This window comes from Lampetra fluviatilis, chromosome 1 (assembly GCF_964198595.1).
Source record: "Lampetra fluviatilis chromosome 1, kcLamFluv1.1, whole genome shotgun sequence".
In the NCBI taxonomy this organism is placed as follows: Eukaryota; Metazoa; Chordata; class Hyperoartia; order Petromyzontiformes; family Petromyzontidae; genus Lampetra; species Lampetra fluviatilis.
The window spans coordinates 35,321,543-35,345,637 of record NC_136275.1 but is presented as its reverse complement, the minus strand read 5'-3'; the positions used below and the strand labels follow the sequence as shown (position 1 = coordinate 35,345,637).

The 24,095-nt window shown below is 51.8% G+C and overlaps 1 protein-coding gene across 1 annotated transcript; it reads left to right on the top strand.

Moving 5' to 3' along the window:
* Positions 1-1,310: 1,310 nt before the first annotated feature.
* On the top strand, positions 1,311-23,365 carry TMC7 (transmembrane channel like 7). The gene is made up of 16 exons (XM_078861416.1): positions 1,311-1,722; positions 4,546-4,843; positions 5,441-5,589; positions 6,256-6,504; positions 8,457-8,533; positions 9,576-9,724; positions 10,821-10,968; positions 11,263-11,439; positions 12,088-12,251; positions 13,191-13,308; positions 14,105-14,202; positions 14,514-14,697; positions 16,744-16,874; positions 18,280-18,435; positions 18,918-18,996; positions 20,264-23,365. The coding sequence occupies exons 1-16, from the start codon at positions 1,683-1,685 to the stop codon at positions 20,435-20,437; spliced, it is 2,391 nt and encodes a 796-aa protein (XP_078717542.1). The 5' UTR covers positions 1,311-1,682; the 3' UTR covers positions 20,438-23,365.
* The last annotated feature ends 730 nt before the right edge of the window (positions 23,366-24,095 follow it).

Genomic DNA, 24,095 nt, shown 5'->3' with positions numbered 1-24,095 from the left:
CACCAGTGACTCACGGTCTACCCGTACCCGGCCACACCAGGGTCGCAAACGGGTACCCGTACCCGGCCGGGTACGGGTAGCCGGGTATCGGGTAGGGTACGGGTATCGGGTACCCGGTTGCGACCTCTGATCTTCGCCCGCCACCACAATGCACAAAGCCATTGTGGTTGGTGGTGGTGGTGGATCGTGAAGGACGCTACTGGGCAAGTGGAGGCAGTCGCCCTCCAGCAACAACGGAGGGCAGAGGAGCGACGCTCACAACAACGTGCGAAGCGCCGGACGGTTAAAACGAAGCAAGTTGGCACAGTCGGGGGTACAGCTGGAGTGCATCTCTCAGTCGTCTCAGCCAACCCATGGCACTACCTGGGTCTGTCCCGAGACCTCCACCTGCCAGCGAGCCTTCGACACTTCACGTGGCCTCAAGGTGCACCTGGCCTGGCACAAGCGTCGTGGTGACGTCACCGCCACTTAGTGGCGAATGTCGGGGAGGGGGGAGGGGGGGGGCGGGCTTTATCGGCATTGGGATGCGACCTGCGTTGATGACGTCATGCCACCGGCGGTCGGGTCCGTTGAAGGAGTGGCGAGCCGACGACATGACGTCATCGCTCCTCTTAGAGCGCGCGATGACGTGGAGAGGAGCGTGGGGGTCGGTGGGGGTTGTGACCAGACACGTGTTCGACACGTGTTGAGGTAGTTAGCGGACACGTGTTGAGGGAGTTAGTGGAGGTAGTTAGCGGAGGTTGGAGGTAGACGGAGGAGGTCGTTGGTGGTGGTGGGGGGAGAGCGGAGAGAAGGGGGGGGCAGAAAGGAGGAGAGCTGAAGGGGCAGAGTGGGGGCTGCTGAGATGGTGGAGGGGAAGGGTCCTCATTTAGATTTGAAGCTTTCGTGACTGCAGGAATCCATATTATTTGGTTATTTCGGTAAAGTCACGTAGGTAGAAATACAATAAAATAATATTTTATTTCACGTAGGTGGAAATAAAATAATAAAGTTAAATATTATGTTATTACTTTATTTCGACCTATGTAACTTTACCGAAAATAAAGTATTATTATATTATTTAATTTATAATAATATATCTTATTTCTAATAATATAATATATTATTTAATTTATAATAATATATTATTTAATTTCTAGTAATATAATATTATTTGAATTTCTAATAATATAATAATCTTTTATTTCAAATTTTTTAAATTTCTACCTACGTGACTTTACCAAAAGAACCAACGAGTAAGGAAGGAAGGGACCTTACTGAAGAGACGAGAGGTAGGAGGAGGAGAGGGGGGGGAAGGGCCATGAGGTGTGTGCAGAGGGAGGAGCGAGCGAGCGAGCGCAGCCGTCGTCTCTCGAGGAGGGTACAGTGCTGCGAGACGGATACATCGACTGGTTAGTAGTATAACACAAGAGAGATAACACACATAAGGAGAGAGAGAGATACAAGGAGGCAGATCAAGAGAGAGATTAACAACACGAGTGTGGCTCAATCCCCCAGCGTCTTCACGAGTTGAAGCTTTGCGCAGTCAATCGACGCGCGGCTTTGCTACACGCGCCCTGAGTAATCGGCACATGCGTAAGAGACGCGGCGAATGATTAGTATTGTAGCGTAGTGTATAAAGTTAATATCTTGTTAGTAAGTGGTGTGAGATATCCGTGTCGTCTGTGGGAGAGCTGCCAGCGATGGCATCCGTCAGCTCGACTCAAGCCAGCGAAGGCAATGGTGAGTTACAGTGCCTTCTTACACATTGTACACTTTGTACACACGTCAAAGAACAAGGATGCACATGGTGTTGGGGCAAGTGTTGTTTGCGAGCACCTATTGAGGCCCTGGCACTGTGCCACACGAGGTGGTGGTGGAGGGAGGCCAGCACCACCCCGGCCGTCTTTGTATCCCCGGTGCCGATATTTACACATCCACACATCCACACAGCAGCTGTTTTAAACAATTTAAGGCTGAGTCGACCCAGGGAAGGCCCAGGACAAAATTCTCACACACACACACAAACGATAGTTTCGTACTGTATTTGTTTTTATCGACTGCATTACATCATACCGCATCCTTGTAAACCGTACAAACGTGCGTGTTTAACAGCTAACAACGCTCAGGAGCATTGCGGTACGAACATTTCGTTACATTATCGAATGTGCTCAGCAAAAGTAGCGAAACTTAGCAAGCGGATGTGTTCTGCGAGTAACGTTAGTAGAGGCGCAGGTCCCCCGTGTAGCCTACGCGGCCTTTCGGGGCAAGTGCTTTAGGGCGGGGTTACACAGGAGCTTGCTTGCATTGAACCAATATCGCTCCGCCCCTGTACTCCGCCAAATGGCCTTCTTATTTAGTTCGTGGGGAGTCTAGAAAAGAAATATCTTGCGGTAACAGTTGTTAACTAATATTCAGAGTGGTGCGGTGGGGTGCACACTTTTGCCGATGAGATATCATCATCATTGGGGGAGTTTGACAACACGATGAAGATGATGATAGGGGTATTTTCACTAATTTGTTTATTGTTCGGGTCGTCGAACATCAAGGGCCGCATTAAAGTCCACCAGGAGGCCGCCTGTGGCCCAGTGGGCCTTGGCAATGAAGAAACACTGCCGTAGAGGGGACAGCTATGGGCTAGGGGAGATGCTTCTGTGTATCGTTATCGCCCTGCCGTGTGGCTGATGGGATGTGTACAAAAGAAAATGAAGATAAATCATCGGATAATTTGCTTCGTCGCAAGAGATGCGTGGAGCGGTGCACGCTTGAACCCGCACCGAGAGATCAGGACAGGTGAGACGTTGACTTACAGGGCCACAAGAGCACAATCGGAATACGATTGGGGGATATGGTTATTTTCACTCAATCGATACTTGTGTAGTGTCAACGATTCAGAGCTTGTAGGAGGCACCTTCTTTATTAACAACTTCCACGGTCTCGTCCACACCCTCTCCACATAGCTCAGCCTAGGGCCTGTACACAACACCAGCCGTCTAACACTGACGGCGCTGACTGAGATAGCCAACTTTGATCTTGTAGCGCAACATCTAGCGGAGACGTTCAGCGACGATGGGACGACAGCGACGACGGGACGAGTCCATTCCCAGAACCGGCAGCCTCGAGCTCCCCGCTCCCGGCTTCTTTTATGCTCCCAGCGCGGCTTGGCTCCGCCCTGACCTCGCCTCCCTTCTCGAACCCGCCAGCAGGTTCCAGGGGCCTCCAGATGGGGTCCTCCGTGAATCCTTGCCCTCGTTCCCCCCCTCTGCCCACACACCGCGCACACCCTCACCGGCCTGTGCGCTGCCTGTCCACCACAGTTGCCGCTGCTGTCCACCAGCCGGCGCTATGACACTACACTTGCAATGGCTATGGGTCATTGCCACCGATGAATACGCGCTGGCTATTGAGCCTTTAAGAAGCTGTGCATATTGGCGTGTCCTGGCGTGTGAAACCTGTGGCCACGCTTATCTGGTTGCCTCAATGCCCCGCAGCTGTTTCCTGTTCATAGCGTGCAACGGTCAGCATGTGCGGTGTGTGTAAAGCCTGCTCTCATTTGTCGATCCACTCCTTATTCACAGTTTCCAACTGGGGAGCAGTAGTGCAGTGGTTAACGCGCTGCACTCATGTCCAACATGGGTGACGAATATTTGAATCGGTCCTGGTCCTCCCCTAGGTCGACTTGGCCTTGAATGAGTACTGTACCTGGTGCGGTGTGTAAAAATTTGCAGTGGGGGAGACAAAGGTGGCAGGGCCTGGTGGTGGCCACCCACCCCCTCGTGTGCTGTGTTGGCCTTCAAAGGTCATTGCTGACAGCCCGTGCCCTAATGGTTTCTAAAGGCTATACGGGGGAATTACATTTCAATGAAGTCCGTACATTGCCCTTTGTAAGAATGTTATCTGTGGCAGGGAATCGAACGCAAGTCATCGGGATCATAGAACAATACGCTAACCACTGCTTCGTATATAAAACGGACAATTACGTTATAAGACGCAGGTATTTGGATATTCTAGCGGAGTGTCAAGAGACCTTGTTTTAACCCTTCCGTCAGCAGTGCTGCGAGCGGATAATTGCAGAGATGCACTTTTAGCTTTGAATTTTTTGTTTACACTTATAAGATGTGTTGCTTAAAACCACAACATTTCTTGCAATCAAATAAATTTGAATGCATCCAATCTCATTAGATCCAAGAAGCTAAGCAGGAATGAGCGTGGTTCGTACAGTACAGTACAGCTTTTGAATACTAGGTGTTGTTTGGGCTTGGTTGGCAAAGTGGCCAGTAAATAAACATACAGCACTGCACTCTTGAATCCACGCAGACTACTCGAGTGTTTCCCATTCCATTGTGTGGTGAGTTTTCTTCATGTTCTTCGGTTTCCTCCCATAACAATCCAAACACTAATAATGATTGAACTTGGCCAAACCAACAAAAGGGGATGCCCAGATGTTGTGGAATTGGGTTGCAGCTAAGAAGCATGGGCAGGGCAGCAGCGGGCACAGCATCAGAGAACGAGTGACTCCAATGCCGCTCTGCATCCGTCTCTCCCCCACTGTCATACAACTTGCAGACGACGTGTTCAGCGGTGATGGCGGAGGCGGAACGGACGCCACCTTGGCAAACGAGGTCCTGCGCCAGCTGCCGAGCTACCGCACCATGACGATGACGCTGCGGGTTGCCCGGCGCGCCAGCGCGCGGACGTTGGCGCGCAGACGCAGCACCTCCCGTGCCCGCGGAGCCTCGCTGGCCTCGGAGCTCACGGCCGGCGACGGGACCGACTCGGCGCCCAACGCCGCCGGCGTGGCGCAGGCCGCCCCGGCACCCGTGCGAGACATCACCGTGTGCATGGCCGCCAAGAGGGTGGAGCGGTGAGCAATTCTCTCTGGCGGCAGCTCCACGCCCCGAGCGATCGGTTCAATGTCTCTTGCAACCGGTTGCTCGCAGGAGAGAGGCAGACTCGGCTTCCAAGTGTCGACCCGCTTGGCGATTTGTAGCATCGTGTTTCATCGCGTGCTGCACATTTGCGTACACGTGAATTGTTGTACATGATTTGTTGTCACAACCCCGAAGTGGGTGGGGGGATAACCGGAAAAGGGGCGGGTTTTTACTGGAAAGGGGCATGGCCAGACACGTTTGTTGTGTTACCACTTGCTCAGATGTGGACAATGCAGTTGCAGAGGTTGTTTAGTAGTATGGTTTGGTCATGCCATTCACTGATCGCTCAGGTGTTGACTCAGGCCAATGTGTACAGTTCAGATGTTTATTGATTTATCATGAATGGTATTTGGGCAACCGTAGAAAAAGTACGGTGGACTTCCCCGCAAAGCTGTACTCTTTTTTTTATCAACCCCGGAGGGATGATGAGCTGAGTCAACCCTCCCAACAAGGATTTATTTGTATGTATATATCTATTAAATATGCATGTGCTCCGATCTGTAACGAAGTGCGCCGTCACGTTTACACAGGATCCGGAGGAAGGACAGCTCGGCGCAGCTGACCACGTGGCAGGGTTGGAAGCGCAGTCAGTGGAAGAGCCTCAAGCGCCTCAACACCTCGGTCAAGTCCTGGCTCAAGGGCCTAGTGCTCTGGAGGTCCTCAATCCACCAGATTGAGGGTGAGTGACCAAACCCTGAGAGGTGTCTTTTTCTTTGTCTTGAATTGCTGAAATGTGGGTGCATTCATAAATCTACCATGGTGTGATGGGTGTGGCAGATGAAAATATGGGTGCAGGTTCCTTAAATTCCACCTCCCAAGCCCCACCCAGCGGCATAAATGGGTTCAACCACAGTAGGAGCAGGTCACGTGTGGTGGCGTGGTAAATTGAGAAAATATGCACTTCTTCCAAGACATCTGGCCACCGGGGAAGAGTAGGCCAACATACCGTCCAGTGGGGCACTCAACAGATGAGATCTCTCCGGAGGTCCCACATGTAGAGGTCCTTCCGCCAGCAGTGGCGCGAGCAAGAAATTGCAGTGCTGCACCTTCAACTCTTTACAGTACTAAGTTGGGACTTCCTGGTTCGTGACGTTTCTGTGTGGCGTGGGGATGCAGCTCGCACCAAGTCGGCGTTGTTTTGCACGTTCAGGTTTTGAACTTGGGGAGCGTCCTATTTTTCCTCCAATGAATTTGAAAAATGTTACCGCCATTATGTGCAGCTTAAGGGATATCCGCCCCTGGGTTATTTTTTCGGGCACGCTTGTGCTCTGGAGATCAAAAACATGTTTCTGTCCAAACTCAGCCGAGCGTGCCTCTCTGTGTATCCGTTCGCTGCCCACACCAGGAAAGTTCGGCACGGGGATCCAGGCCTACTTCTCCTTTCTGAGGTTCCTCGTAGTGCTCAACGCCGTCATCTTCCTTCTCATGCTCTTCTTCGTCACGGTGCCAGCGATCGTCGGGCAGCATGTCGCCCACCCCTCCTCCTCCTCGGCCACCACCGCCCTGGCCTCCACCAACGACACATCGGACATGAACAGAAACGCAAACAGTAACGCGAACGTCTCTGCAGAAGCACAGCGGACGATCAATCCCGGTAAGCGCTGTCGACGGCGTGAAATAATATAAAAATATAATGTATACCAAAACAAATATATATATATTTCCCCCCATCATGGTTTTCCTGATTGTGCCATTGGCGTTGCGTCATGACACGCGAGAACGGCATGCAGAAGTAGATAGCACAGAGCTGCCTCTGAGATCCCTTCAATCAAGCAAATCAGTACAGGGCAGCACTTTCCCATCTGTCACGTAAGTGTCGGGCCTAATATCCAAATTCAGTGTCAAGCCAATGTTAAATTGATGGTTTAATCACGTCTGTCTGCTTGAATTTGAACCCAGCAACTCAATGGTGTCAGCTCGGAGCTCGAACCTCTGCGCATCCCGGCCACCTAAAAACGTTAGATTTACGTCGACCAGTTGAGATTGGTAGAGTATATGTCGTCACCATCGTAATATTGCTATTGGATATATTCAACAATGTTTGTCATTCCTCTAATCGTAAAAAAGAATACTAGAAAGCAAAGAAAATCCTCGTTCCAAAATACAAGTTTGTTTTGTGAGAGGTCGTGACCTGACCTGGAGAGTGGAAAAATACGAAAAATCGGGCGATTGTTTTTAGCTTCCCGCAAAGGAGATTTATCGTTGCGGTAAAATTTGTCTATTTATTTAACAAATAATGTAATTCGATCATGCAAGGAGACTTTTATCGATGCGTGATCGAATTATATTATCTCAAAAATAAATACACGGCTGTTGATTTTACCGCAGAATCTTTAATTGTTAAAAAGAGGTTTGTACTGTCACTCTCCTTTTATCGAAACAAACAAACAGACAGACGTGCCTGTGTGTTTATTCGTCTTCCTTTCTTTGCCTACAAACCGTGGACCTTTGCAGTCACAGAGCCATCCACTTATAGGCAATCACTCAGCTGTGGATCCACCTTGAGCCACGGACCCAACGTCCACAGGGAGCTGTTTGCCACGCGCCATCAACAACACTGCCGCCATCAACAACACTGCGACACAATTCAAACAGACTCTGCCGCTCCATCCAACTCACGGCCCATATCTGGTTCGCATCACAGCATCACAGCTTCGTCCGTGCGGCTCTTTGAAGCCGCAAAAAATAAATAACCGCAGCTGTCTTTTCGTTATGGTAAATTCATTATGTGGTGATGCTGCTGTTGGCAGTGGTGCGCAACTAGCAATAAAAACACACACCTGATATTCCAAGGCAGTGTCCATTTCAAGTACTAACCGCGCTGAAACCTGCATAGTGTCTGAGGTCTGATGGAGAAAAAAAAACTCAACACGTCAGTCAATACCACTGTGTGGCCTTAAGGTGATACAGTATATATAATAGGTAATATTTGAGCAATTGCCATTTTTCTTCACCGGTGCATGTGAAGTAACGGGTCATTGTCTTTACGGGATGTTTTTCAGAAGTGGCATTATGTCTTCGATGGACCGGTCACAGAGAATGTTGGCCGCAACTCCATGTTGGCACAGAAAAGAATGGGAGCCTATGTTTGAGAAGCAGCCAAACGTTCATGGCATTCCCACAACTGTGCACATATTACATTTGTGTCTTGCCAGTTTGATGCAAACAGTTTCGGATAAAAACAAAAACACTCATTATTACTGTTGACGTATCGCGCGTATTTGAAATGGGAGATCTTGAGAGAATGGTCGTAATCGAGCGATGACTTTTGTTGCAGAGGTTCAAAGCACGAGATGTGTGAGACTACGAACAAAAAGGGAATATCTCAGTAAATACCCCAGCGCACATGTTCCTTCAGGCTGCTGATTCGAAATGAAGGCGGTTGCGCAGTTTTGCGAATTGCATGGACAGGAATTTGTTCGGTGGCTCCCACGAGGAGTTAAATCATGTATTCTTTTGCTTTTAAAGATGTCTCGCGCATTGCTCCGCGTGTTAGCGTGTTCATTTAACATTTATTTTTCATGTTTTTATCTCTGCACTTTTCAGTTTGTGCAAAATATGACCCGACAAACAGCGGGCTGGTGCACTACTACCATCGCATCCTGGACCTGCTCTCTGGCACGGTATGTGATTGCTGCGTGCGTGCGTGTTTGTGCGCGCATTTGTTGGCGCGTCTAGATTGAAAACTTCTTTCTTTAGAAATGCTTTTTGTGTTTAGTTCATTGTCCTTCCCCTGCACCTCCGATTAGCACGGTTTAGCTAGGTATGGTGCAAAATACGTTTTACATTTGTACATACGTTACATGACGAATCCGGTTCGATTTCTGCTCGCAGCTAACACCAATGACAATTATCTGAACCAGTTCTAGGCCTCCCCTAGGTTGACTCAGCCTCAAATTAGTATCTGGTACGGTGTGTAAGTATCGCCACTTGGGAGACAAAGGCGGATGGGCGTGGTGCTGGCCACCCACCCCCTCGTGTACCGTGCCGGCATTCATAGGTTATATGGGGAATTTTTGTCTTTTTGAATTTGAGGTTGGTGCAGTGGGGAACGGTAGCACAGTGGTTAGCGTACTACACTGTCCTTCCACCGCACCTTCAATTAGCACGGTTGGCTACGTATGGTGCAAAAGAAGTTCTACATTCGTACATACGTTGCACGACAAATCCGGCGACCCGAGTTCGATTCCCGCTCACGGCCAACATCGATGGCGAATATTTGAATCGGCCCCGATGCCTCCCCTAGGACGACTCAGCCTAAAAATTAGTACTTGTTGCTGCTGTGTAAACATTAACGCTGGGGAGAGAAAGACGGCAGGGCGTGTTGCTGGCCTACACTACCCCCTTGTGCATTGTGCCGGTGCTGCAAAGTTTCCTCAGCTGGGGGCAGGGGTTGTTGCTGCTGAGCGTGATCCCAGTTGAGACATTTTCTGGTACATTTTCAGCATCGGGATGCTTGGCCAACACCAGTTACATTTGTGTGGTGCTTTACCGATGAGAGAACACTGGAGCACTCATGCAGAAGGGGTGGCGGGGGTGGGGGGGAGAACATTCCAACTTGACACAGGAAGGTGCACCCGGGTCGGGAGAATCGGAACCAGGGGCCCGTCACTCTTGGGGCACGAAGCGTCACCAGGGCGGGGGTCTCTCTCGTTCGCACGGCAGGGATTCCTGGAGCCCACCAGCCTTTTCTACGGGTTTTACGGCACGGGCTCGTACGACCTGCCAGCGGACGTGCGCTACAACCTCCCGCTCGCCTACCTGCTCACGACGCTCGCCTACCTCGTGCTCAGCCTCGTGTGGATCGTCAAGAGGTGGGTAGACGCCCAAGTAGCGGAAACAAGACAAGAGGTCCCCGAGTATAGCCTACAACAGACTGATGCCGGGGCTATTGCTGTTCGCGAGCACCGACAGAGATCCCCCCGGATAACTTTTAATGGACTTGTTGAGGCACGTTCTGTTAGCGGGCACCGACAAACATCCCCCCGGATAGCCTTCAGTGGACTGGTTGGAGCAAGTGCGGTTAGCGAGCACCGATTAAGGCCAGCGTGGCACATTAGGGAGTGGGTGGCCAGCACCACGTCTGCCCGCCTTTGTCTCTCCGATGCTGATGTTTTTATTGTACCAGATTCTCATTTAAGGCTGAGTTGATCTAGGTGAGGCCCAGGGCCCAGTCAGGTAATTGTCACTGGTGTTGGCCGCGAGTGGGAATCGATCTTCTGGCTCTCATGAACTTAATTTTCTTATTTATATGTGCAGACACGGGGCAGAGTTCTTCTTGTATTTGACTCATAATTCTCCACAACGCATAATGTGTTTGCATAGTAAACTGATGATGATGAATTTATTAGCCATTTGGCGACGATAGTTGACGATGATGAGAGTTGACGATGATAGTTGATGATGATTTCATCAACAGATCGTGGTGATGTAATGAACAACAAGTGATGATGATCGATGATGATCTAGTCAACAAACAATCAAGACCTAGTGAACCAAATTATTACTTGAGATGACGATGTAGTAAAGAGACGATCAAATTTACAATTGGTGGTTGATCATGTTGGATCGGGTAAACTAGCAACGAAGAAATAAAATTAAATAACTACACCGATACGACTTCCAATTCGGAAGATGTACAAACAGCGGCGCTGCCGCTGCTGCTGCGCCCCTCTCTAAATAAAATGAACGCCGAACCGGCCTGCATGTTCTGAAGTTCGGCGGTAAACGGGACAGCCCACACGACACCCTGCCATGATGCGGCTTATTAACGAGTGAACAGTTGATGATGATGGTGACGACGATGATCTAGCAAACAACTGACATCGAGTAATCGGACAATGGCGGTGTAGCAGACAACACCGGTGGTGGCAGCTGTTGACGATGATTGTCTATGCCGATGGTGTTGAGGTCGGCCGAGGGCTTCAAGCACAGCCTGGTGCAGACGGAGGAGCGCTTCTGCAACTACTGCAACAAGGTGTTTAGCGGCTGGGATTTCTGCATCAGCGACCCTGACGCCGCCGCCCTCAAGCAGAGCAGCATCAGCTTCGAGCTGCAGGTGAGACGCGTCTCCCCTCCCAGTAAACGTGGAACGGTGATCACACAATGTTGCGTGATCACCGTGGGGGTGGGGGGGTCAGGAGGGCTTGGCCCGGTCCTCGCGGCTTACCTGCCTTGTTCCGCACACGCGAGTGTTGTGAATGGTGACCCGGTCCGCGGTACAAACGATGGTCAATATCACGGTCACATCTCATGCGTGTTTCAACAGCGGGGATTTGATCGTGGCTGACGGTGACGACGGTGACGGCGGTGACGACGTTGACGGATTTGACGACGCTCCTCCGTTTGCCAGGCCGACCTGGAGGAGGAGAAGATCCGGAGCAACATCCGCGGGCGCAGCGCGATGGAGCGTCTGCGCATCTACTCGCTGCGCGTGCTTCTCAACGTGGTTGTTCTCGGCCTGCTGGCAGCCTCCTTCTACAGCATCTACGTGGCCACCATCGACTCGCAGGCGCTGCTCATGCAGCATGTACGTGCGCCACCGGCACCGCTGGGGCTAGCAGCACCAGGCTGTGTACATAAGACAAAGATCCTCCCCGCCCCCCCCCCCCTCCATAGCCTAAAACAGGGGTCGGCAACTTGGGACACCGAAGCCGCACACATTGCCAACAACAACAACAAAAACCCCTCCTAATTATTTTCGATTAGCGGTGAACGTTCAGAAGCCCAACGATGATTTGTAATGCGGCATTACAAATCGGTGTGCATGTGCTGCTCTTGACATAGGGGATTGCAAACAATATGGTTTGACGTTATTCATTGAGGACCGTCTTCTATTCACATGCATTGCGGCTCTCAAAATATTTAGTTATGTTTAGTTGCTGACCCCTGGCCTAAACAGTGCTTTTAGCGAGCACCTTCGAAGCCTGAGACAGCACACAATGGCATGGGTGGCCAGCACCACGCCTAATGGTGATATTTGCACATCACACCAGGTATTCATTTTAGGCTGAGTCGACCTAGGGGAGGCCCAAGACCGGTTCAGATAATCGTCACTGATGTTGACAGTGAGCGGAAATCGAACCCGGGTCGCCAGGTTCGTAGCGCAGCGCGCTAACCGCGACACTCCGCGCACACACCCCCACCCCCCTCGTGTGTCGTTCGCGGGGTCATGCAGGCGGCAACGGAACAGAAGAGCCGGTTCATCGTGAGCCTCGTCGTCGAGTACCTGCCATCGATCGTCATCACGGCCGCCAACTTCCTCATGCCCGTGCTCTTTGAGGTCATCATCACGTTCGAGGACTACACGCCCGACTTCGAGATCAAGCTCCTGCTCATCCGGTCCGCACCACAATGTATATTGTTGAGCGTGCATGTGCGCGTGTGTGTGTGCGGGGAGCGGTAGTGTAGCGGTTAGCGCGCTGCGCTATGAACCCGGCGACACGGGTTCGATTCCCGCTCACGGCCAACACCAGTGACGATTATCTGAACTGGTCCCAGGCCCTCCCCTAGGTCGACTCAGCCTAAAATGAGTACCCGGTGCGGTGTGTAAACATCATCACCAGGGAGACAAAGGGCGTGGTGCTGGCCATCTACCCCCTCGTGTGCCTATCCGGCCTTCATAGGTGCTTGCTAACAGCACTTGCCCCTACAGTTTGTTAAGGCTATATGGGGGATCTTTGTCTTTGTGTCAAGATAGGCCTCTGGAGGAGGCCTCGTAAAAGACAACAACGGAGGGCAGAGGAGCGACGCTCACAACAACGAGCGTAGAGTTGGCACAGTCGGGAACACAGTTTGTGCATCTGTCAGTCGTCTTAGTCAACCCATGGCACCAAGGTCTGTTCCATGACCTTCCAGCGAGCCTTCCATACTTCACGTGGCCTTAAAGTGCACCTAGCATGGCACAAGCACCGTGGTGATGTCACCACCACTTAGTGGTTAAAGGCAGTTGTTGTGTATGTGTATGGGGAGCGGTAGTTATAGCGTTTAGTGTGATGTGCTCGGGTTTGATTCCCGCTTACGGCCAACACCAGTGACGATTATCTGAATCGCCCCCCCCCCCCCTTGCTCGACACAGCCTTAAATGAGTACCCGGTGTGGAGTGCGTTAACACCAATACTGGGGATACAAAGGTGGCGGTGCGTGGTGCTGTCCACCCACCCCCTCGTGTACCTTTGCCGGCCCTCAAAGGTGCTCACTAACAGCACTTGCTCCAAAACTTGTGTGAAGGCTCTTTGGGGGATCTGTGTCTTTGTGCTGCATTGTGGCATTTGTCTCCAGGACGGTGTTCCTGAAACTCGCCAGCATCGCGGTGCTGCTCGTCTCCCTCTGGATCCAGATCGTGCGCTGCGACGGAGTCGTGTGTGAGCCGTGCGGATACAACCACAAGACATACCCCGTGCGTGTGCACACAAACACACGCGCGCGCGCACGCGCACACAAAGCACACCCCGTACGTGCATACCCACGCACACACGTACACATACGCGCGTACACACATGTACACAACGCGCGCACACACACGTGCACACAAAACATATCCCGTATGTGCGCGCAAACACGCACGCATGCACGCATATACACGCACGTATACACACACGCACGCATACACACACGCACGCACACGCATCAACACAAAATATAAACCGTCCATATGCGCACGCGGCCATGCAGGACGCACAGACACGAAGACAAAAGATCCTGCGTATAGCCTGTAACAGACTGTAGGAGCAAGTGCTGTTAGCGACCACCTATTAAGGCCAGCGTGGCACATTAGAGAGTTAGTGGCCAGCACCACGTCTGGCTGCCTTTGTCTCTCCAATGCCGATGATTTTATTATACCAGATACTCATTTAAGGCTGAGTTGATCTCGGTGAGGCCCAGGACCGGTTCAGATATCGGCATAAACACGCACATCGGAACACCCACAGACACCCGCACGCACACATATATGCATATATACGTGCGTACACACATGCATGTACACACAGTGACATACGTCACATGCACATACGCACGCCATACGCGCCGAGTGCCAAAGCACCGCACTACTGTGGGTAAACACAGCACACCGCCACAAGCACGCGTAAACACCCTCCACACCACACCGCCACGCGAGTCTAATGGGTGCTCACAAGATCACTTGCCAACAGTCTGTTTGGGGGGATCTTTTTGTCTGTGTGTGTGCGCCGCAGTGTTGGGAGAACCGCGTGGGCCAGGAGATGTACAAGCTCACCATCTTCGACTTCATCATCTTCGTGGCCATGGTCCTGTTCATTGAGTTCCCACGCAAGTGAGTTCCGTCCGTGATCACGCACGGGCGTGCCTCTGAAGCACCCCTTTTGTTTGTGAAGAAAACTAAAACAAGCAACAAATAAACACGGCTTTTGCTTCGGATTTAGAGGCGCGGGAATGCACAGCCAAGAGTGGGAACGCAGCCAGAACCGGCGCCAAAAATTTCCCGAGTTCTGTGATCCTATATTCATTTGGGCAGCGGTGTTTCCACTCGTTACTCCATTGAGCCGTTGGCGCCTCTGCCAGCACCGCCGATAGCCAGCACCGCCCGGCTTGTGTTTGTTGATGTTGTTGCTGTGGTCATTACAGGATCATCGTGACCTACTGCCCGTTCAAGATTGTCCAGCTGGTGGGCACGCAGGAGTTCTCCATCCCGCAGAACGTGCTCTCCATCGTCTACTCGCAGACCATTTGCTGGATCGGCGCCTTCTTCTCCCCGCTCATCCCCCTCATAGCCATGATCAAGTACATCATCTTCTTCTACCTGAAGAAGGTCGGTTCATGCGGCGGTGCTGTGTGTGGCTTGGCGGGGATCAGGGGGGGGGGGGTGGCAGGGGGAGGGGGGGTGACTTGGTAGGGAAGGTAGGTAAAAATAAATAATAAAAATAATAGAAATAATAATATAATTTTTTTTATAAATCACGACGTTTCGGAGGCAACACAAGTCTCCGTCATCAGGTGGGACCGTCACAGCTAAATTTACTGTATCAAGTGAGGCAAAATTCCAAGAGACAAGCGCTTAAAGTTAAGGGGGAGGGGGGGCTTATCTTAATGTGGCAGCCAATGAATGGATCTTAACCCCAAGTGCACCTATTGTTCTCTTTTAGCCCCGCCCACCCTCCCCAACACGTTCAATTCATTGGCTGCCACATTCAGATAAGCCCCTCCCCCTCTCCCCCTTAACTTGTATTTAAGAGCTTGTCTCTTGGAATTTTTCCTCACTTGATACAGTAAATTTAGCTGTGACGGTCCCACCTGATGACGGAGACTTGTGTTGCCTCCGAAACGTTGTGATTTATAATTTTATTTCTATTATTATTGATATTATTTTTATTATTTATTTTTACCTACGTGACTTTACCGAAAAAACCTAAGAGTATGAATCCTTGCAGTCACGAAAGCTTCAAATCTAGAATTGGTAGGGAAGGGTCTTGATTCCAGGCAACGTTGATTAAGTCAGAGTCGCCGAGTTAAAGATTTCTCCCTGGAACCGCCACTGAGTCTGGTCGATGACAGCCGGTGGAGTGAGTTCAAGTCGAGTGTGAGTCTGTGGATTTTGCAGAGTCTCTCTCTCTCTTAGTCTGGTTGCCTAAGCACTCTGAGTTGTGAAACGTTGCAGTGAGATGTGTGGCAAATCCTCCCCCCACCCACCAATATCTACACAGCTCATTTTCACAAGTGACTTGGCCACAAATGATAGCCCGACAAAGTGGCTGATCATGTGTTCAAATTTATAGCAGGCAAATACCCTAAACGCGTGTTTCTAAAGGTGGAGGGAACAATCCAAAGACCCAGAGATAAATCTACATGACCACAGGGAGAACATTCAAACTCCAAATATATAGGCGTTAGGGTCGGGATCAAACACACAACCTCATGTGTACCAGGCGAGGCAGTTAACATCACGCCACCATTAATCAGTGAACTCGGTAATCTTATATATGTAATAAATCCCGTTCAGACGACGACTTGACTTCAGAGTTGTTCATTCGTTTCCCGTTCACAGCCTTCCACCGCACTCACACACTCGGTTCCCTTGCCTCCCTCACGCTGCTGGCTGACAGCGTGAGAGAGACTGCCGCGTCCCGCCACGTGGCTGGAGCGGGACCACGGCACCAGCGTGGCTTCCCCCTTCGTTCCTCCGCACACTGACCACGTGCTGTCTTTCTCCACCCCTTATAATACCTGGCCCACGTGATACCACGTAGCCAATCCTCAGCCACACCCCTGGAACTTTCTGGAAGATACTGTCCAGCTCCTGGGCTACGCCCCTGGCTCGACTCCCCATTGGCTGCGGCTGAGGCCGGCAGAGCCTATCACTATCGCCCAGGTGTAACCTCACATTACATATACATAATGTATATGGCCAATTGCCGTGTTTGATCTTCCTTGGTGCGCTGCAGTCTTCTGCAATGTTGCTAGACGGACCCGATTTGTATTTATGTCGTCTCGTCACGGTCACAGCAGTCGTAGGTATCGACACGCTCGGTGGATTGCGTTCACTCCTCGTCGTTATCACTGTCTCAAACAGTCGCGGAGTCGACGAACGTCTTTTTTTAATAACTTTGTCCACAATGGTAACAATGATGCCGTGTGTTCGTGTGTTCGTGTGTTCATGTGTCTGTGTGCGTGTCCATGTTTCTGTGCGTCCATGTCTCCATGTTGCCCTGTCTCCACGTTGCCCGTGTCTCCATGTTGCCCTGTCTTCACGTGTCTAAGGCCCGTGTGTCTTTGTGTCCGTGTGTCCATGTCTCCATGTGTCCATTTTTGCACGTCTCCACGTGCCGTGTCTCTCGTGTGTCCGTGTCTCCGTGTGCAGCTGAGTCTCTTTGAGAACTGCCTCCCCTCTGTGCGCCCGTTCCGCGCATCCAGCTCCAACTTCTTCTTCCTGCTCGTGCTGCTCTTGGGCCTGGTGCTGGCGGCCGTGCCCGTCGGCTACAGCGTCGCCAGGTGACCATCGTCTTCCAGGGACGACCACCACCACCTCCACTAAACTTTGCGTCCGGGGGGCGGGGGAAAGGGTCTATTAAAGGGATGGGGGGAAGTGGCTGTCATCTTCTTGGTTCTTTCGGTAAAGTCACGTAGAAGGGAAATAATAAAATAATAAAAATAAAACAGCCGTCCTAAGGACGGCTGCTTGCATTGTGGCCGAAACGTCATGAGAATTATTTGATTATGTTTTATTTTTATTATTTTATTATTTCCCTTCTACGTGACTTTACCGAAAGAACCAAGAAAATGAATCCCTACAGTCACGAAGGCTTTACATCTAGAAGTGGCTGTCGTATACGTCTTAGGGTACGGCTGTTATGTCGATCCACTGCTGGATGGGGGCCTGCATACCAGCGGCATAGCATGGTTAGCGTGGGCCCTGGTGCAAGGGATGAAATAGGGGGGGCTCCACTTTGTCGAATTTTCTCCCCGCCTCTTCGTGTCCTAGTGCATGGGCCCATTCGGCCTGTGGCTGCCGGTTAAGTTGATTATTTCGCACACTCGGTAGTTACACAAAGGATCTTTGTGTAAGTGTGCGGTGGGGAGCGGTAGTGTAGTGGTTTGCATGCTGCGCTACGAACCCGGCGAACACGAGTTATCGGAATTGCTCCTTGGCTTCGCCTAGGTCGACTCAGCCTCAAATGAGTGCCTGGGATGCGGTGTGTGAACATCAGCACTGTGGTTCCAGCCACACCACCCCCCTCGTGCTATTGGCCTTCAGAGGTGCTCGCTAACAGAACTTGCCCAAACAGTTTGTATGGTTATATTAGACATCTTTCTCTTTGTATGAGTGGGAGTGCATGTGTGTGTGCTTGTGTATATATATGGGGAGCGATAGTGTCGTGGTTAGCGCGCTGCGCTATGAACCTAGCGACTGGTTCGATTCCCGTTCACGGCTAACACCAGTGACGATTATCTGAACCGGTCCTAGGCCTCCCCTAGGTCGACTCAGCCTCAAATGAGTACCTGGTGCGATGTGCAAACATCACCACTGGGGAGACAAATGCGGTGGTCGGGTGTGTTGCTGGCCACCCACCCCCTCGTGGACCGTTCCGGCCTTCATAGGTGCTCGCTAACAGCACTTGCCCCTGCAGTCTGTGGAGGCTATACGGGGGATCTTTGTATATATATATGTCTGTTAAAGGCTAAACATAAGACCTTTGTGTGTGTGTGTGTGTTTGAGGGTTCTTGTCTTTGATAAAAGCTGCACAGGGGGTCTTTGTGCATGTGTACACATGTGCGTGTATCCGTTAAAGCTATTCAAGGAATATCTTTGTCTCTGCGCGTGTGTGTGCACGTGTGCGCATGCGTGTTTGTGCGCGTGTGCGTGCGCACGCGTGTTTGTGCGCGTGTGCGTGAGCAGCATGGCCCCGTCGCAGTCGTGTGGGCCGTTCCGTGGGGCGGTCCGCGTCTGGGACGTGGTGCCCGCGTCCATGCGGTCGCTGCCACCCGCGGCGCAGAAGCTGCTCAACGTGCTCAGCTCGGAGGCGTTCGCCGTGCCCCTCTTCATCCTCATCTGGTGAGGCCATCCCCCTTCACCCCTCCCTCCCGCCCCTGCTCCCAAGCGATTCTTCCTGTTACTTAGATCCCTCCTACACCGGCTCCAATTCTCATCCCGGATCGATTTGGAGTTGGCAATCGCCGTGTTCTTCACTGCGCTACGAACCCGGCGACTCGAAGTCTGATTCCCGCTCACAGCCAACACCAGTGACAAATATCTGAACCTGTCCTGGGCCTCCCCAAGGTCCACTCAGCCTTAAATGAGTACCCAGCGAAGTATGTAAACATCAACACTCGGAGAGACAAAGGTGACCGGTTGGGCTTGGTGTCGGCCACACCACCCACTTCGTGCTTCATGCCAGCCTTTAATGGCTTCTCCCTGAACAGCACTTGCCCCAGCAGGGTGTGTAGGCTGCACGGGAGGATCTTTGTCTTTGTGTGTATGTACATGCAAGCATGCGGGTCAATGTGAGTGTGTGTGTGCGTTTGTGACGCATGCAGCCTTGTGTTGTTCTACCTCATCGCGCTGGCGGGCGCGCACAAGCGAGTGATCCACCAGCTGAGGGAACAGCTGGCCATGGTGAGTGACGGTCGCCCGTGCGCAGCAGCTTCCACCCACCTCCCGCTGTCAGTGTTAACGAGGGCATCATTGCTTTGTGTCGTGAAGGTCAAGGCGCAGCCCCTGCATCTGCTTGCTCTCGCCGCAGCTGGCGGAAGGGGATTTCTGGGCTACTCTTCCATTCCGACCAGACCTTGGCCGGCGGCGACAGTTGCCCAAGCTCTGCTGTCCTGTGTGTATTAGGGTGGTGTTATCCTGCAACTAATGAGTGTTTACATGTGGGAGGAAGCAGGAGCACCCCGGGCAAAACCCACGGACGTATGTCCCAGTCAACCACGGGTCTGGCCCAAAATAACAAGAAGAGACGTTTTTTTTTCCGAATTCGGTCAGAAATGCAATATTTCAAGAGCCGCAGTGCATGTGACTACGAGGCGGTCCTTCATGCGTAACGTCGCGAAGCAGTCCTTGAAGAACCGCGTGCGGCCCTGGAGCCGCAGGTTGCCTGACGCCTGGTCTATCCCATACGGGCGGATCAGGTGGAGTTTACACGTGGGCTTTCGCGACCGATATCATCCATAATACAGGTTTTTTGGGTTAGATCGCGTAAATATAAAAATCTGGCTGTTGCCTGATGAAGCTAGTTGTAATTACTGGCCAAGCGACGTATTCAGATTGTAAATGTTGTAGCTTTGCTCTCCAACATACCGGTGTGCTGTACTAGTGACGAATTGGCATGTTCCGTTTACGTGACAACCCTTACTAATTGGCTGTGTCGGGTGGTAGCTGGTTTAACGACACTTGTATATCTTTACGCGATCTAACCCAAAAAAACCTGTATTATTGAAAAGGTGGAGTTGACATTTTTGCTCTACCGCCATCTCCTGGCCTAGCGAGGCTATAGCACCTACTCGACTCCCACGAGGAAGGCAGTTTCGCAACATTTGTGCAATCCTCGCTGAGTGCAGCAGCATAGCCACCACCACCACCACCGCCCGGCTAATTCCCTCACACTACCACGTGGTGGCGCTTTGGATGCACGGGATGACGGATCGGGTAGATTTGTGAACGCTGTCATCCCCTCCTCCCTGGGCCGCAGCGGTAGCCATGAGATGGCCGTGCAGCCGGTATAAATAAATATTCTGATTCTAATTCTCAAGGTTTTGGAGCCCACCTCAAGGGAAGTGATTGGCACAATCGCGCGAACGGCCACCCACGTAACCACCCGCCGCTCCCTCCCCCTTTGCGCACCGCCTTTCCCGCACGTGCGCGCGATTCGCGAAAACCGCAGGAGGCCAAGGACAAGCAGTTCCTGATAACGAAGCTGATGGAGATGCAGTCGAGTGGCCCCTCGCAGTCGGAGAAGAGGCGCGCCTCCGTGAGGGAGAGGGCCAGCCGAGCGGCGCGCGGCGGCGGCCGGGCGGACGACCCGACACGGCCGCCGCTTCCCGGCGCCGTCTGCTGAGACCGGCGACGCATCGGCGCTGCGAGATCGTCTGTCGCGACGGCGAGTTGCGACGTACGAGGAGTACGACGACGACGACAGCGGCGGCTGAGCCACGGGGAGGGCGATGACGCGGACGAGCGGCAGCCGCTTGTCGCAGATGTTCGCGGTTCGAGCCCGGCAGCCGTAACTCCCTCCACACCGGTCAATGCTGGCGGTGTACAATCGAGCGTGCCCCACGCGCCGGCAGCTTCACGTTGGACGTTGAAAGATCCCGTGACATTGTTTGACAAGAGGGTACGCCGCGGTGTACCGGCGTCACGGGCGACGTTTGCAATCTTTTGTTATTTTTACAAGTGACTCGCAACCCACCTGGCACACCAGTGGTCACCTGCTGACCGCTGCTGCAGTGGCAGTGTGCTGCACACAGGGTCGGCTGTCACCAGGGGGTCCCTGTGGCAGGGCACCCCGAGATGTGCCCCATGGGAGGCGCAGTATGAATATTAGGTGACGGTGATGCTGAGGGAGGAGAGACCCCCCCGTGGGTTGTGTGGTAGAGAGAGCGTGGCGTGGAGTGGTTCGACCACCGTCCTGTGATCCTGGCGACCCGAGTTCGATTCCAGGCCACGCACAAAGCTTGGCGACAAATCGAGGTATGTCCTGGGACAATGTGATACCCCACGTAATCTAATTCATTCTGCAGCCTTCTGCGAGGGGAGATGATACCATAGGAGGTGGACTGGGTTAGTCTTCCAGCGAAAACTAGCATGGGGTACCGTAAGTCAAAAGAAGTCAGTGACTTTCTGCCAGAATGAGCATTGAAGTGGTGCTCACCTTCTTGTTTACATCCCCGTGCCAGTGGTGGAAATTCCACGTTCCAATGGCGCAGTCTGGTGTATTTATAGAATGACCAATGTTGACTTCCCACAAAGTGGCACTCATTTGATCGACTCTGGACAGATGATGTGCTCGAGTCAACACCCAAGCAGGATTTAAACTGGGAACCTTCCAATCGTGAGCCGCTTGCTCCACCGCTGAGCCATCCAGCCTGGTTATCTTAAATAAATAAGAATACATATCCACGTGGGTTATCAAGCTGTTGTCCAGGGCCACCACCCCCTTAATTCATGACTGAAGCTGGGTTAGGGCACAGTTTTGCATTAACTGCAAGTTCTATTTATTTATCTGTGCCTGCCTATCTGACTTGTTATTATTATTCTTCAGTCGAAGTCTATTGTTGTCGCTGGTTTTTATCACGGTGTTATATACACGTAAATATATATATATACACCGTTAACTGTGACCGGTGAGATTGTGGACTTATTGTCACGTGCAGTGATCACAGCCAGGAACCTGGATGATCGCGAGTTCGTTCCGAGCAGCAGTCTCCATCACTAGGTAGTCTGGTACAAACATTTTGGCCAAAATGGTATTTAAGTCTGTGTATTTCTAAAGGTTTGTACTGTGTTAGTATCTGTATTCTTATTACTACTACTACTACGTTAGTTCACCCAGGAAAGCCTCGCTGAGTCTTGAGACTCTTTTTCAGGAGGGTCCTGCCAAGTCTCCGCGCATTAAGGGGCGACGGTCGCTGCTGCCGTTTGCAGTCCGTCGCTGACCGTTCCGGCGACGGGATATTTAGATGCAGAGCGTCGCCACAACGCCGCGCCCGCTACCGAGCCAGTAGCATCCAGTAGTTGTAGCCACAGCTGCAGCAGTTGAGCTTGAAAGTGGGGGGGGGGGGGTGGGCCGATCTTTGCAGTCCCTTCTCTGTAGTGTAACCGATGACCACCAGGTACCGGGACCAGTGGTCGTTGGTGAGTTAACGACACATTTATCTTTACGCGGTCTAACCCCCCCGAAAAAACACTTTATTACGAGTGAATATTGGTCGCGAAAGCCTACGTGTTAAACTCGGCGGGTCCCATTCGCAAGTAGCCCCCCCCCCACCCTCCCTCTTCCCCCCGGCAACCTCTCCCCCTGCTGCTGAGCAACGTGAATTGAACGGGGAACCGGGTTTCGCTTTCCGCGTGCTATTTCATCTCGCGAAGCCATGGGGGGCCCGTGGGATCGGATCCCTGGATTCTGAGCCGAGTTTGGTGGCTTGCCGCAGCGAGCAAACCTCTTTGGTGGCCAACTTGAGACAGAATGAAGCTGCTACAGCGGTGTTAACGGCCAGCAGCGTGCCGGACTTGCAAATCCAGAGGTTGGATTTTTATCTCCCGGCTCGGCAGCTGAGAGAACGGTGCGAGATTCTGAAAACCACCACCCCATTCCACCTTTGTTCACCCAGCGGTAAAAATTGCTACACTGTATTTAGTTAATTCGTAGGAGTGCGTGTGGTAAACTGTGGGTACTTCCACGACTTCCAAGACGCCGCCTTGCCCAATGCGGGTGAATAGCCAAAAAGACCTCGCTCGCAGTGGAGGCTCTGGCTGCGAGCAGTAGTGTGAGCAAGGAGTTAGGGGGCTGCACCTCTGGCCTGCTGTCTTACCAGGGTGGCCTGGGTTTTAGCAGTGTCTGTGTGGAAGGAAAACCAAAAAATAGTATTTCGTGTGTAAGCAAGCTTAGGTCAATATTGTGAATTTTTTTTGTATTTTACATGGATCGTAAACATGCATGACACGCGCGCGTAGTGCGTGGTGAGCTTTTATTTTTTTAACGCTGCTCGCTTTGCTCAGTACTTGGGGGAATCGCGTGGCTTTGTGGTTTTTAGCTTTGTGAAGCAGGCGACGGAAAGCATCTCGTTTTACAGTAAAAACAAATTTTGTAAAAATTTTATAGCAGTTTTACATGAAATAGTTTTATAAGAATAGCATGTTTAATAAAAGGTCTTTGTCTTTATAAAAAAGAAATGTAGTCGTGACAATAGTTTTGCGAGATTTGTTTTGTTTAATTAATTGCTTTAAACATAAACGTATTCCTGCAATAAATACCGGACTGTTTACACCTCATTGCTGCAGTGCAATACCGTGCATCATCATCATCATCATTATTATTTGATAAATATCCGAGAACGTTGAGTGGGCGCAGCGGGAGAGTGGTTGGCGCGCTTCGCTGTGAACCTTGGCGACCTGGGTTCGATTCCCAGCAGCGGCTGACATCAGTGGTGAAGTGATATCTGAACCGGTCCTGCGCCCCCCCCCCCCCCCACATTGATTCAGCCTTAAATGAGGACACGGTGCTAATGTTTAATACATCAGCACGAGGGGTGCCAAAGCCGGGCGGCCGGGCATGCTAGTACCACACTACCCACTTTGGTTGCCGTGCCTGCTTTCATCAATACTTGCTAAGAGTACTTGCCCCAAAAGGCAGTGTGGGCTACACGGGGAATCTTTGTCTGTGTGCGTGGGGGTATGCGTCGGTATTCCCGGCGTGCCAGTAGCGCGTGTTGCGCGTGTGGCAGGCAGCACGCCGGGCGTGCGCGACTCCTGCTGCATCTGTCACGAGCCATGCCATGCCCGACACACGACGCATCTGCCTGGCACGGATACCCGATGCCAGATCCATATCCGTGTCGCAATTCCGCAGGGCAATTGCACAGTCGCAGCGGAGTGAATTATGATCGGATGGATGGATGACTGCACGTATTAATGGAAGTATGACTCAATGGATGCACAGACGAGACATACATTGATGGATGGGGGCCATGAAATGTGCGTGTTGCTTGCTCTCTCTA

Coding starts and splice junctions, on each gene's coding strand:
- TMC7 (XM_078861416.1), top strand. CDS start 1,683: ATGGCATCCGTCAGCTCGACTCAAGCCAGCGAAGGCAATG. Junction 14,203..14,513: donor TTCATTGAGTTCCCACGCAA/GTGAGTTCCGTC, acceptor TGGTCATTACAG/GATCATCGTGACCTACTGCC. Junction 18,436..18,917: donor CCCCTCTTCATCCTCATCTG/GTGAGGCCATCC, acceptor TGACGCATGCAG/CCTTGTGTTGTTCTACCTCA.